Below are 14,692 nucleotides of genomic sequence, written 5' to 3' on the forward strand. Positions count from 1 at the left end.
TCTAGGCCCCAGTGGCTGTGTGTGTGTATATTACAATAGTATATAATTACCTTATTTGTTATATGTTATATGGTATAATATTTGTGTTGTGATATGTTACATATTTATATATGTTATATATGATACATATGTATATAAATTTCTACTAAGCTAGAAAGGAGTCAAATATAGGCCCAGTTATGGTTTTTTAATATATTTGTACATATGTACACATATATGTGTGTGTTTGTAGCCATATATGATCAAACATGTTGGGATATATACATATATACACATGTATATACATATACACACACATATATATATATATACATATATATGAAAATGGTGGTTGACAATAAATGCCATCATTTTGGATTCCACAGACAAGGGAAAAAATTAAAACACATGTGAATGTGTTATCGAAGCTGTATATATGCATCCAAATGACCTAATAAAGTAAGCCTGGATAAGTCAGATTTTTAAAAACCACTTCTTTAAATATCTAGACAATGGAAATTAAAACATTTTTCAGGACCAGATTAATCAAATATAAGCCTGATTACTAAAGAAAGTCAGAAGAATTAATAGCACATACACCATATGCTAAATATACACTATTATTTTTCTATTGAAATAATAAAGGGAAAAATTATCTTCTTGTTTTCATTTTGCCTTTATCCAAAAGTAGCAATGGGAGTTTTCCATTTTCCCCTGACTTCTGCTAAGTAGAGTTGCATGTGTGTTTACATCAGTTAAAAATGCACAGGTGTGCCTAGGAGCAGGATAACAGCAGAGAACTTGTCTCACAAACAGAAGACTTGAAGTTTGAGTCCCAGATAGAGGCATAACTAGGAATTTGGGGGCAAGTATTACAAACTGCACCCAAACCAAGCAACACAAAGGAGGCACATAGCTGTAAGGTGTTGAGAGAATAGAAAAGCATGCCTTGACAGGAAGGCAGAAACCCCAAGACACTGGTACAAGTCTCTTCCACAAGAAAAGAGAGCAGAGCTGGGCACTGGAAGAAATTCACACCATCTGGCAAATTGCTATTTTAAATAACTATCCTTTTTAATTTGGTGTGAAGCTCCAATTTGTCTTCCACATGTCTGCCAACATGATTTTGCTAAAGATTAGGTCTGACCATGTCACCCCTGTACTCAATAAACTCCAGTATCTCTCTTTTATTTCTAAGATCAAATAAAAACTCCTCTTCACAAGCTGTCCATTTCCTCTATCTCCATACCTCTTATACTACTTCTTTCCACAGACTCTACCATCCAGCCATACTGTCCTTCTTGCTGGTCCTCACACACAATAGTCCATCTTCCAGCTCTATGACATTGCATTAGCTATCCCCACGCCTGGAATTCTTTCCTTCCTCATATAACTTCTTAGAATCCCTGTCTTCCTTCAATATTTAGCTTAAGCACCACCTTCTTCAGGAGGCCCTTCCCAGTCCCAACTGCTAGCACGTTCCTCTCTAAAGTTAGCTCGGATTTATTTTGTTGCTGTTGTCTAGTCTCTTCATGACCCCTCAGACCATCACACTAACACTGTCCATGAGGTTTTCTTGGCAAAGATGCCAGAGTGGTTTGTTGTTTCCTTCTCCAGGGTATTAAAGTCAACAAAGATTAAGTGACTTCACTAGGGTCACACAACTAATAAATCCCTGAGGCCAGATTTTAATTCAGGTTTTCCTGACTCCAAGGCCAGCATTCTATCCATGGAGCCACCTAGCTGCTTCTATTTTGTACATACCTTTTATATATCTATATATGGGCATATAAATAAAACTATATATACCTACATAAGTATTTCTAAATATACCTATATAAAATTACCTCCTTAGAGGTATATACTATCTTCTCCATTCGAATATAATCTCCTTGAAGGCCTGCACTATTTTTGTCTTTCTTTGTAATCCCAAGAACTTATCACAATGCCTGGCATTGAGTAAGCTTAACAAATGTTTATTGCTTGATTGATGGATTTTTACACTGCTGAAGGATTATAAATAATGTCAGAGCCTTTTAAATATTTTGCCCTGGCCAAGAACAGAAAGAAAAAGAAAACCCTGGTCACCCCCATCCTAGTTATTGCTCTCATGCCAGTTCTGACTGTGGGCAAAGTGCTTTCTCTCTGTGAATTTCATTTCCCCTGCCTGTAAAATGGGTGCAGGGAAAGGGGGTGGGGAGAAAATGATACTTGCATTAGCTACCTCACTTTCTGAGAAAAGCACTCTTTGAACCTTAAAGCACTAGAGAAAATAGAATTAATAATAGAAATATTGGCTCACACAATTACCCAGGCCAAATAACAATTACAGACAAGAAAAATTAAGGGGAAATAAATGTTCTATTTAATTGACTTTACTACCAACAGAGTAGCTACAACCGGTAAATTTCCTCATATGAAGAACTCATTAAAATGTTTATTGTCCAGTACATGTCTGGTATTTACATGTACAAGGCTGATATGTTAATATTTCAGCCTTTCCTATCTGTCTCATTTCCTCACCTGGCAGAACTCCCATAGCTTCCCTGAGATATCATTCATAGCACTGCCCCTGTCTAGAAGAGATGCCTACAAGCTCAGATATGCCCTGGGAGTAAAGAAACTAACAAAGAAAAATTCAAAATTTCAAATTGAAATGAATGTATCATTCAAGCTGGATCTGTATGTACAAATTATCTCATTGCGATTATAAACAAATTCAGCATAATTCCTTTAAATAAATGTACAAAAAGTGGATATATAAACCATTTTTCAGGCACACTGATGTTCAGTCATTTTTCTGTTGTGCCCGACTCTTGATGACCACATTTGGGGTTTTCTTAACAAAGATACTAGAGTGATTTGCCATTTCCTTCTCCAGCTCATTTTACAGATGAGGAAACTGAGATAAACAGGGCTAAGTGCCTTGCCCAAGGTCACACTGCTAATAAGTACCTGAAGCCAGATTTGAACTCAGGAATATAAGTCTTCCTGACTCCAAGCCCAGCACTCTACCCACTGCTGCCCTTTCCAGGCACACATTTATTGCACGAAGTGAAGTATACATGTACTCAAATTTCAGACAATATACACTAACTTATTATGTCAGAGTGTGTCCTACATAGGATTTACTATCCTTTCTTTTTGAGGTGGGGAGGGAGAAGGGAGCAAAGGGAAGGAGTGTAGACCATGACTTCATCAGGGTAGAGCTGTAAAAGTGAAGAAATGCCTGTGTTAATATAGGTCTTCTACTGTCCTGCAGTTTGTAGTCAGAGAATTGCCTGAGGTCATGAGAGGAAACTCAGCCAGAATGTGTCAGAGTCAGAGTCAGGACTTGAACCCAGGTCATTCAGACTCCAAGTCTAGGTCTCTGCTTACTACGCCATGCTGCCTCATATTACAACGTCTTGACAAAATTTTACTTGCTGCAAAGGAAAAGCTTCCATAGAACAAAAAGGATTTGAAAGACAGCCTGGGAACTTGCTCAAGAAACGTCAAGGCTCAAAAGGCAGGAATTATTCCTCAGCATAAGAGAAACTTGAAGTCAAGCTTTTCATCTCATCTATAAATTGAGGAGGCTGGACAGATGATCTCTAAGGTCCTTCTACCTTTCAATCTACAATCCTATGATCTCTATTTAGAGCTCAGAGAAACAGACAACTTAGAAGGTAGACAGGAAAGGTCTGTCTCTAGCAGGATCCAGAAAGCCAACAGCAGGCCATGCCCCCTCCCCTATTCCCCCACAAACCAGCGCAGCCCTTGGGGGCAACTGAATCAGTGGTGGCCCACAGACAGGAAAGCAGCTGGAGAACTGGTCAGAAGGAGATTACAAGGAACACTTAGCTAACACTGAGTGCAAAACTCTGTTGCATTACCCATATGGGGATCCAGGTAACAGGCCTGGGTTACAGTCCCAGGGAGGAGAGAAGCATTAACACACTGGAGCATGTGGCTGCAGGAGAGCAGAGACCCTGGTCACAGTTCCAGGGCAGAAAAGAATGCTAGTGGTTACTCACTGACAAGAGCACAGGCCAGAACTGTAACCATACCTCTCCTTAGGTTGTACAACCCCAGAAGAACTCAAAACTTGCAGGTCCACAGAATTAGCTCTAAAAATAGGAGCACAAAAACTTGAAGCTTGAGAGAGTACCCCCTCTACCCCAGGAGCAGGGCCCAACTTTAACATAAAGTCCAAAATCAAAAAACAGGCTGGGAAATTGAGCAGACAATAAAAAAAGAACTTGACCATAGTAAGTTACTATGGTGACAGGAAAGATCAAAACACAAACTCAGAAGAGGACAACAATGTCAAAACAGCTACATGTGAAGTCTCAAAGATAAATATGAATTGGTGTCAGGCACAAAAAGAATTCCAGGAACAGCTCAAAAAGGATTGTAAAAATCAAATAAGAGAGGTAGAAGAAAAATTGGGGAAGGAAATGAGAGTGATGCAAGAGAATAATGAAAAAAGAGTCAACAGTTTGGTAAAGGAAGCACAAAAAATGGAAGCATAAAAAAAAGATGTACAAAAATTCAAAAAAGGAAGTAGGAAAGCTCACTGAAGAAAATAATTCCTTAAAAACTAGAATTGGGCAAGTAGAAGCTAGTGACTCCATGAGACATTGAGAAACAATAAAACAAAATCAAGAGAACAAAAAGAGAAGAAGATATGAAATTTCTCATGGAAAAAACAACTTACCTGGAAAATAGATTGAGAAGAGATAATTGAAAAATTATTGGACTACCAGAAAGCCATGATTAAAAAAAGAGCCTAGACATCATCTTTCACAAAATTATTAAGGAAAATTTCCATGATATCCTAGAACCAGAAGGTAAAAATAGAAATTGAAAAAATCCACCAATCACCTCCTGAAATAGATCCTAAAATAAAAACAAAAAGGAGCTACAAAAAAAATTATCTGGAAGAATAAAAGATAAAGAATATCAAGGGAATTAATGGGAAAAAATGTGAAGATAGCCTAGTCAGATCAGATCTCAAAATGTATAACAAAACAGTATTCATCAAAACAATCTGACACTGGCTAAGAAATAGAGTGGTGGATCAATGGAACAGATTCAGTACACAATACACAGTAGATAATGACCATAGAAATCTAGGGTTTGACAAATGGAAAAATCCTATATTTAAGGACAAGAACTCACTATCTGACAAAAACTGCTGGGAAAACTGAAAAGCTGTTTGGCAGGAACTAGGTATAGATCAACATTTCAAACCATATGCCAAGATAAGGTCAAAATGGGTATATGATTTAGAAATAAAGGGTAATATCATAAGCAAATTAGGGGAGTGTGGGAGAGTTCACCTTTCAGATCTATGGACAAGGGAAGAATTTCTGATCAAACTAGAGAATATCGCAGTATAGAAAATGGATAATTTTGATTGCATTAAATGAAAAGGATTTTGTACAAATAAAACCAAAATAACCAAGATTAGTAGGAAAATTAGAAAAGAGGGGGGTGTAATATATAGCAAGTTTCTCTGAAAAAGGCCTCATTTCTCAAATATGTAGAGAACTGTGTCAAATTTATATGAATGTTAATCATTCCCCAATTGACATATGGTCAAAGGATATGAAGAGTCAGTTTTTAAATGAAAAAATCAAAACTATCCATAGTCATATGAAAAAATGCTTTAAATCACTATTGATTAGAGAAATGCAAATTGAAACAACTCTGAAGCACCACTTCATACCTATTAGATTAGCTAATACGACAAAAAAGGCAAATGACAAACATTGGGGGTGATGTGGGAAAATTGGGATACTAAAGGGCTATTGGTAGAATTGTGAACTAAGCCAAACATTCCAGAGAGCAATTTGGAACTATGCCCAAAAGGCTATAAAATTATGCATAGCCTTTGACCCAGTAATACCGCTCCTAAGTCTGTATCCCAAAGAGATTTATAAAAGAAAAAGGACTTATATCCACAATAATATTTTTAACAGCTCTTTTTGTGTTGGCAACGAATTGGAAATTAAGGGGATGCCCATCAATTGTGGCATGGCTAAACAAGTTGTGGCATATGATTGTAATGGAAAACCATTGTGCTATAAGAAATGATGAGCAGGATAGTTTCAAAAAAACCTCAAAAGCCTTACATGAACTGATGCAAAGTGAAGTGAGCAAAACCAGGAGAACATTGTACACAGTAACAGCAGTGTTGCATGGTGATCAACTGTGAAGGACTTAGCTTTTCTTAGCAATACAAAAAACCAAGACAATTCCAAAGGACCTATGATGAAATAATGCCATCTACCTCCAGAATAAGAACCGATGGAGTCTGAATACAGATCGAAGAATACTATTTTTTACTTTTTGTTATGGTTTTTGTCTTCTTTCACAACATAACTAATATGGAAATATGTTTTGTATAGCTGCACATATATAATCTGTATCAAATTGCTTACCTTCTCAATGAGGAGGAAGGGAGGGAAGGAACAAGGGAGAAAATTGAAGTTCAAAATTTTTTTAAATGAATGTTAAAATTGTTTTTACATGTAATTGGAAAAATGAAATATATAAAGAAGAGACTTAGAGTTTTTCTAATTTTAACTGAACCTCAAAGAGCTACAAAAATTTGATTATAGTTTGTGAAAAGTATAAAAGAATACTGAAGGTTATCATTTAAATAATATCCCCCTTTTGCAGAGATGAGAGGTTGACAAATGTACAATGTACATATTTTCAGTATACTGATTTTTTTTTGCTCTGCTTTTGTTTTAACCTTTAGAAAATACTATTTATTATATAAAAAGGTTCTATAGCAGGGAGAGAGGGAAAGTTACTGGGGAAATTATGGGGATATAAAAAATTTATTTTAAAAATAAAATAAACAATATTTTTCTCTTTTAAGTATTTTGCTGGGAAACTAGGCAACTTAAAGTTTCAGAGGCCAGCTTTAGTAGGATTTAGAAGCACCTTAGAAGCACTACCTTAGAAGCTGAAGGAAAGCAATGGGAAATAAAGGTAAGGAAGAAATCATAAATGTGAATGGGATAAACTCACCCATAAATGATGATAGCACAATGGATTAGAAAAGAGAATCCAACAATATATTGTTTAAAAAAACATGCTTGAAACATAAGTCTGGAGCAAAATCTGGTATGCTTCAGCTGAAGTAAGGACACCAGAACTCTGATCAATTCAATGACCAGCAATGATTCCAGAGGACCAACAATGAAGCATGCCACTTACCTCCTGAGAGAGAAGTGAAGGACTCAGAGCACAGAATGAAACATATATTTTTGGACATGGCCAATGGGAGAATTTGTCTTTCTTGATATATGGGTTATAAGCAGGAGGGTAGTAGAGTCAGCTTTAACTTAAATTTTCAGTTGCAAGCACTTACACCTCAAAAATCAGCAAGTGCTCCAAATCAGGGCTTGATTATCATTTTGTTTACTGTCTAGATTTTATAAAGTGACAGAGAAAATGTTAATAGTGCAGATTAAGCTTAAAAGTGTGTTGTATATACTTTTTTTAAAGTTGGATGTTTTAAACATTTAACCTCGAATTCCTGGTTGCAAAAGTGTTGTTTTTCTTTTCAGTGGAGACAGGAGGGGAAGGAAAAAAATGCCCAATAATTGGCAAAAAGAAAAATAAAAGTTACTTTTTCATAAAAGCACATGCTGAAACAAGGCAGCGACCAACTTTGGTGGCTGAAAGTAGATAACAAAATATACTCTCCTCACTACAGAAGGTAAGGGATTCTGGGGAGCAGAATGTTGGTCTTCCACAATGCATATGATAGCAGATGTCATTATTTTTCAGTCAGTTTTTCTTAACTTTTTAATTGTTAGCAGGGAAGTTTCCAAGACAGGTAAGGGGAGATATTTGGAATTAACTTCAGTCTAAACACAAAAGGCAGCAATTTTTTAAGTGCTAAACTTGTGGGTCAAAGAACCTAGGTACAAATCCTAGCTCATTACTTCATTTCCCACTCAGCTGCCCTTTTTTGAACTTTTCCATCATGCCCTCAGGAACCTCAACATCAGGAAGCTTATTATCCTGCAAAGACAGCATCAGCCTTGGCTCTCCTACCTTAGCAGTAGCCTCTGCCCTTCTGATTAGAGGGTGAGCAAAGAGCTCTTCCCGATACCGCATTGAGGACAGCATCCAGACCAGCCATCTCTTAATTTACCTCGTGGCTACACTCCTTCAGATTTCTCCATCATTTGGGGTTCCTCTCCCCTCCTTTTCAGCTTCCTTTTATGTGTTTTCTTCCTTCATCAGATAGTAAGTTCCTTGAGGACAAGAACTGTCTTTGTTGTATTTAGAACATAGTGCCTGACCCATATTCGGTGCTTAACAAATGTTCATTGACTGATTGACTTACAATGTGATCTTAGACAAAAAGTCATCTAACATCTCTGGGACCCACTTCCCTTTTATTTTAACGATTTTTTTCAATTAACAAGCATTTTTGTAACACCCTCCCAATTTCCTCCCCATTGAGAAAAACAAGATTCTTATAACAAATATATAGAGCCAAGTAAAACAGATATCCACATTGGCCATGTCCTAAAAAAAAACTGTCACATTGTGCATATTTAATCTATCACCTCTTCTGCAGAGGATGAGAAGCATTCTTCATCACTGGTGAGCTGGAATCATGATTGGTTATCGCATTGATCGGAGTGCTTAAATCTTTCTACATTGTTCATTTTTATGATGTTGTCAAAAATGAGGAGGCTGGAGACTAAATGACCTCTTAGGTGCTTTTTCATGCTTCAGTAAATGTAGCTTTACTGAAACCTACCACAAGGTGGCGCCAAAACATTTTATTGAAAAATTATTTTTGTGAGATTTGATACAGTATTTCAATCCAAGCTATGACTTAGCTACACTATCGATTGCCTCAACTGGGCGGTTTCTTCCTAAGTGTAACTTCTCTGACACTGAATCTATCAGATGGTGCTATTTTGGCAGTAAACAGTTTTGCATCTTTTTGAATCTTTGCATCTTTTCTAAGTTCTCATTTCTGTCACAATTCAGTCCTTGTTCCTCACTGGTTCCTCTGCCTTTCTTAAAATCCCATGGAGATCTAATAGTTTATACATACACACATAGATACATACATAAGTGTATGTATATATGTGTACATATGCATGTATACATACATATATGTGAACTCACATATAGATGTGTATCGTTCATAATATAGGATATTTAGTGCCTATAGTTCCATAAATCCCACAGAGCTCCAATCATTCATTTATATGTGTGCATGTATATATGTGTGTGTGTGTGTGTGTGTGTGTGTGTGTATCAGATTTATATAGATGATGATGATGATACTATGCCTCCTCTTGAAAGAAACAATATGGGGGTATATATTTGCATCTTCTTAATACCATTAATACTTTTTTTTAACTTCTGGAATAGTGATTTGGCCTACATAAGCAGCAACATTACTCTCTGTGGTCAAGGTTGAGGTTGGCCTATATAATTTCTGGGTTCCCTTCCTACTCTGAGATTCTACAACTCTTTCTCTGTGACAGTTAGTCGACGGGCAACAGTAGGCTGGTACACACAATGACACAAGTAAAGCTTTCCCAGAAAATAACTCTTTTCCACTTTTTCGTTGTTCAGTACAAATCCTGGCTCATTACTTCATTCCCCACTCAGCTGCCTGTTTTTGGACTTTTCCATCATGCCCCCAGAAACCTCAACACCAGGAACCTTATTAACTGCAAAGACAGCACCAGCCTTGGCTCTCCTACCTTAGCAGTAGCCCCCATTTGTCTCCCCACTTGGAGTTTTCTTTGCAAAGACAGTGGGCTGGTTTACCATTTCCTCATCCAGCTCATTTAACAGCTGAGGAAACTGAGGCAAAGAGGGTGAAGCGACTTGCCCAGGGTCACACAGCTAGTAAATGTCTGAGGTCACATTTGAACTCAGCCCTTCTTGACGCCAGGCCCAGCACTCTATCCACTGTGCCACCTAGCTGAGCCTTTTCTCCTAACCTGTATCTAATCCTTCCACAGGATGATTTGGCTTTCCTATTCATGATTTAATCATGGTCTTAGAATGGGAAGAAAATTCTCTGATATGGTTTCTGTATTCATTGTTCAGTTTCATTTTGAGGCAGTTTGTGACACAGTAGAGTGCTGGTCCTGGAGTCAGAAAGGCCTGAGTTTAAATCCAGCCTCAGAAGCTTAGTTAGCCATGTGACCCGGACAAGTCACTTAACCTCTATTTGCCTCAGTTTATTCAACTGTAAAATGGGACAAATAATAGCTTCTGCCTCTTAGGGTTTTGTGAGGATGAAATGAGATAATACTCGGCACAGTGCCCTGTGCACAGTAGGCGCTATATAAATGCTTTTTCTCTTCTCTTTTGGAGGTGGCAGTATACTCAGCCATTTTAGCTTAAAGCGTGAGGTTTTAACACTGGATATGAAAACAGGAAGAACAGGGATAGAAAAGCAGGGATAGAAACTGGGGGCCAGGGCTGGGGCTGCGGTGGGGGCTAGGGGTGTGGTAAGCATGCTGGCAAGAAAAAAAATGATGTAAACTAAAGTTAGCTGCATTTTGGTTTCTTTTGTTTTTACAAACAAACTTGATTCCCAATGAAGTGCACACTTAGGGTTCATTTTAACCAAACTTCTAGCCTGAAGAGAAGACAGGCATAATTATGTTTTCTAAGTTCGGTGTTACTGCAAGGAGAGCATAGGGCATGCATCACATTGCAATTTAATGTTATTGAGGGTGTCAGGGTGGTAAAGGGCGGGGTCCTAATATCCCTGGGGATTGGGATGAAAGGTACCTCAGCCTGCAGCTTGGATTTCTGCATCTGTAACTGGGCCAGGATACCTTTGTACTCTTCAAGCTGGCTCTGCAGAATGGGAACTCTCCTTTCAGCTATGAGCTTCTCCTGCAACAAAATAAGAGAATGTTTGCTATTTATAACACACTATCAGAATTTGAAGATTAGCACTACTAAATCCCAAAAGCAACAGGCAAAGATGTTGGGAGCAGGGACTGGGAGGGAGGAATGGGGAGAGAGAGGTTAAGTCAAATCCAGTAAAGTCAATAAGCATGCACTATGTACCCTCTAAATGCCAGGAATCTTGCTAAGTGCTAGGGATAAAAAAAAAAAGTCCCCTCCCAAAAAAGTCCCTACTCTCCAAGAGCTTATATTTGAATGACAGAGACAAAGACAACATGCAAAAAGTAACGTACAAACAAAATATATTCAGGATCAATTGGAGGTAATCTCTAGGGAAAGCACTTAGATTAAGGAGGACTGGAAAAGGCCTCTTGCAGAAGATAGGAATTTAGATCAGAATTGAAGAAAGCCAGACAAGCCAGAGGGTTGGAGATGAGGAGGGAGAGAACTCCAGGCATAGTGGATAGCCAGTGAAAATGTCCCGAGTTGGGAGATGGGGTGTCTTATGTGCTGAACAGCATGGAAGCCAGTGTTACTGAATAAGGAGTACATGCAGGGAAATAAGGTGTAAGACAGGAAAGGCAGGAAGGAGATCGATTTTGAAGGGAAATCTAACAGATGGTTTTATGTTTGATCCCGGAGGTCATAGGGACCCACGGGAGTTGATTGAATAGGGGGGTGACACGGTTAGACCTGTGCATCAATTTGATCAATTTGACAGCTTAGGGGAAGATTGGTTGGAGTAAGAAGAGACTGGGGGCAGGAAGACCAACCAGAAGCCTACTGCCATACAGTGATGAGGACTTACACCAGGGTAGTGGTGGTGTCACAAGAGAGAAGTGAGCTCAAAGGGAACAGATTGAAGGGTGGGGTGGGATGGAGGAGGGGAAGTGAGAGAGAGTGGAGAGTTGAGAATGACACCTAGATTTTGAGCCCAGGGTTCCTAGGACTATGGTGGTACACTCCACAAGAACAAGAAAGTTAGGAAGAGGGGAGAGTTTGGGGGACAAAATTCAATTTTGTACATGTTGACTTAAGATGTCTGTGAAACATCTCATTTAAGATGTCCAATAGGCAGCTGGAGGAATTCTGCTTTCTTTTCCTTAAAAAAAAAAAAAAACTCCAGTTCTGTTCCTAGAAATGAAAGCTCATATTATGACTGTTTTGACTATCAATATTACTGGAATTTTATTGAATTCAATTCACATATAAATTTGTAGAGGGAGAACTATAAATACAAGTCGAAGCAAAGAATGAGCAGAATTCCTCTCTATTTTGCACATTCTATTCTAGAATTTCTTAACCCAGGGTCCATGGACACTGAAGGGATCTGTGGGTAAATTTCAGGGTTTTGATGAACTTAGATGGGAAAATGCATCTTTATTTTCACTAACTTCTAACGAAACTTAGCATTTTCTTTAATTATGAACTTTAAAAAAATAAAACATTATTCTGAGATGGAATCCATAGGTTTCACCAGTCTATCAAAGGGGTTCATGACACACACACAAATTAAGGACTTCTGGCCTGTTCAGGGGCACCTACGTGGTATAGTGAATAGAGCACTGGTCCTAGAGTTAGGAAGAAGAATTCAAATCCAACCTCAGACACTTACCAACTGTGTTACTCTAAGCAAGTCCCTTAGCCTCTGATTACCTCAGTTTTCTTAACTGTAAAGCGGGGTAATAATACCGCTCAGGGTTATTGTGAGGATTCAGTGAGATGATTCTTATAAAGCGCTTAGCTCTGTGTCTGGCACATAATAGATGCTTCATAAGCACTTGTTTCCTTCCTATTCACTACTACAATCAAAATCTAATGGGGGCTGGAGATAGACAAAAATGTCAGCTCCTGTCCTCAGGGCATTTACAGTCTAGGAAGAGATACAACATGGAAACATATAAGTACAAGGTCAACTGAGGAGAGGAAAGGTCCTAACAACCAATGGAATCAGGAAAAGTCTCCTATAGATCAGGGCTTCTTAAACTTTTTCCACTTGTGACCCCTATCAGCACTTCTTAAACCATGTGGCCCATGAGATCTTGACTCAGTTTAAGAAGCGCTGCAGTATAGCAGTATAACTTCCTTGAGGAAGTTAAGGATTCTTAGACACAGAAGTGAGGATGAAATAAATTCTAGCATATGCAGCCTACAAAAAGGTACAAAGGGAAGCTACAGAATGCCAAGTTCTGGGAACAGCAAGGCTGGTTTGGCTGGAGTGGGAATAGGGTGGTCTAAGTCTGGAAAAGTAGGTTGGAGCCAGATTGTTCCAGGGCTTTAAATTTCAAGTTAATGAATTTATATTTTTTCCTAGATTCAATCAGGAGCCACTAGATTTTTTTGAGCAGAGGAGTCACATGGTCAGACCTGGGCTTTAGGAAGATGATTTTGGTAGCTCTATGAAGGATGGATTGGAGAAGAGAGAAAATTTGGAGAAAGGAGGATAGCCATAAGATCAGGGTTAGGTGTCAAGGAACCCAAATTTTAACAATTTACATATAGGCATCTAAATTCATGCTGATCTACCAATGTTGGCTTTTCTCACAACAACCCCATGAGAAAATTTAGTATAAAATCAAAAATCCTTCCTTTATTCAACAGTGAGAGAGAGAACAATGTGCTTGGTCGGCACAAGAGGAAACAAAGATGAATAAGACACATTTTTTCTCCTCAAATCAAATAAAGAGGAGATAACCCTTAGCGCAAATAACTATAACAAAGAACTAAAGATAATGAGCATACTAGCAAGACATAAACAAGGTGCTATGTGAGGTCTGAGGGAGGGGGGAAAGTCATTTCTGATGGGGGGGTGTAATAATAAACATTGTTTTATTAATAATTATAACTATTATTACTAATTATTATTATATTTCACATATGTAAGATGGGACTTCATGGGCAAAGCAATGTAAAAGCTGGGACTTCCAGAATACATAGGTCCCTTATTGTTCAGTTGTGTCAGACTCTTCGTGACCCCATTTGGAGTTTTCTTGGCAAAGATACTAGAGTGGTTTGCCATTTCCCTCTCCAGCTCATTTTACGGATAAGGAAACTGAAGCAAATGGTATTAAGTGACTTATCCAGTCACCCAACAAGTAAATGTCTGAAGCTGAATTTGAACCCAAGAAGATGAGTCTTCCTGACTTCAGGCCCAGAGCTCTACCTCCTGAACCACCTAGGTACCCCTAGGTCTGTCTCTACCACTAACTTAGCTGTGTGACCTTAGATCTCTAGCTTTCAGCTTCTTCACCTATAAAATGAGGGGGTCTGCCTAAGTGATCCTAGTTAACACTATCTGAGTCTATGATATAGTAAAAAGACTGATTGCTCAACTTCTATATACTTAGAATAGGCAACTTCCACATTGAAGCCTGTCAACATTAATGCCTAAGACATCAAGCTTCAAAAGCAGTAGAGGTGGGGGAAGAAGCAGTGGTAAGAGGGTCCTGACTAGTTGTTTATTTTGAGGATGATTTGTATAGATTTTCATGAAATACACAATCCTATGTGCTTTTCTCATACATCTAGATTTTTTAAATTATTTATCTACTTTTAAATGCAGGGGTGAAAATTGATTTTTCCTCAAGTTCTCTTCCCGTTTCTCACCATTATTTACTATTTATTTATTATTTCCAAAGCTTAAATGCACAAGTACGTAATTAATGCATGGATGCTTCTATAGATCCATTCATAATGGGGGTGCTCAGGAGAGTGTTTGTTAAAACTGATATGTGCCCCAGTCAATTTGAGAAGGTTACAAGGTGCAAAACCTTGTTGTGAAGGCTCAACTAGAGCAAGTTCT

At 38.2% G+C, this 14,692-nt stretch overlaps 1 protein-coding gene across 1 annotated transcript in view; it reads right to left on the reverse strand.

The window, feature by feature from the left end:
* Window positions 1–14,692, reverse strand: part of BFSP1 (beaded filament structural protein 1) — a 56,135-nt gene that overhangs the window by 11,047 nt on the left and 30,396 nt on the right. The window contains exon 5 of the mRNA XM_036752837.1: window positions 10,768–10,875. Within this exon, the coding sequence (XP_036608732.1) occupies window positions 10,768–10,875 (108 nt within the window). The remainder of the gene's footprint in view (window positions 1–10,767; window positions 10,876–14,692) is intronic.

Source organism: Trichosurus vulpecula, chromosome 3 (genome assembly GCF_011100635.1).
Source record: "Trichosurus vulpecula isolate mTriVul1 chromosome 3, mTriVul1.pri, whole genome shotgun sequence".
In the NCBI taxonomy this organism is placed as follows: Eukaryota; Metazoa; Chordata; class Mammalia; order Diprotodontia; family Phalangeridae; genus Trichosurus; species Trichosurus vulpecula.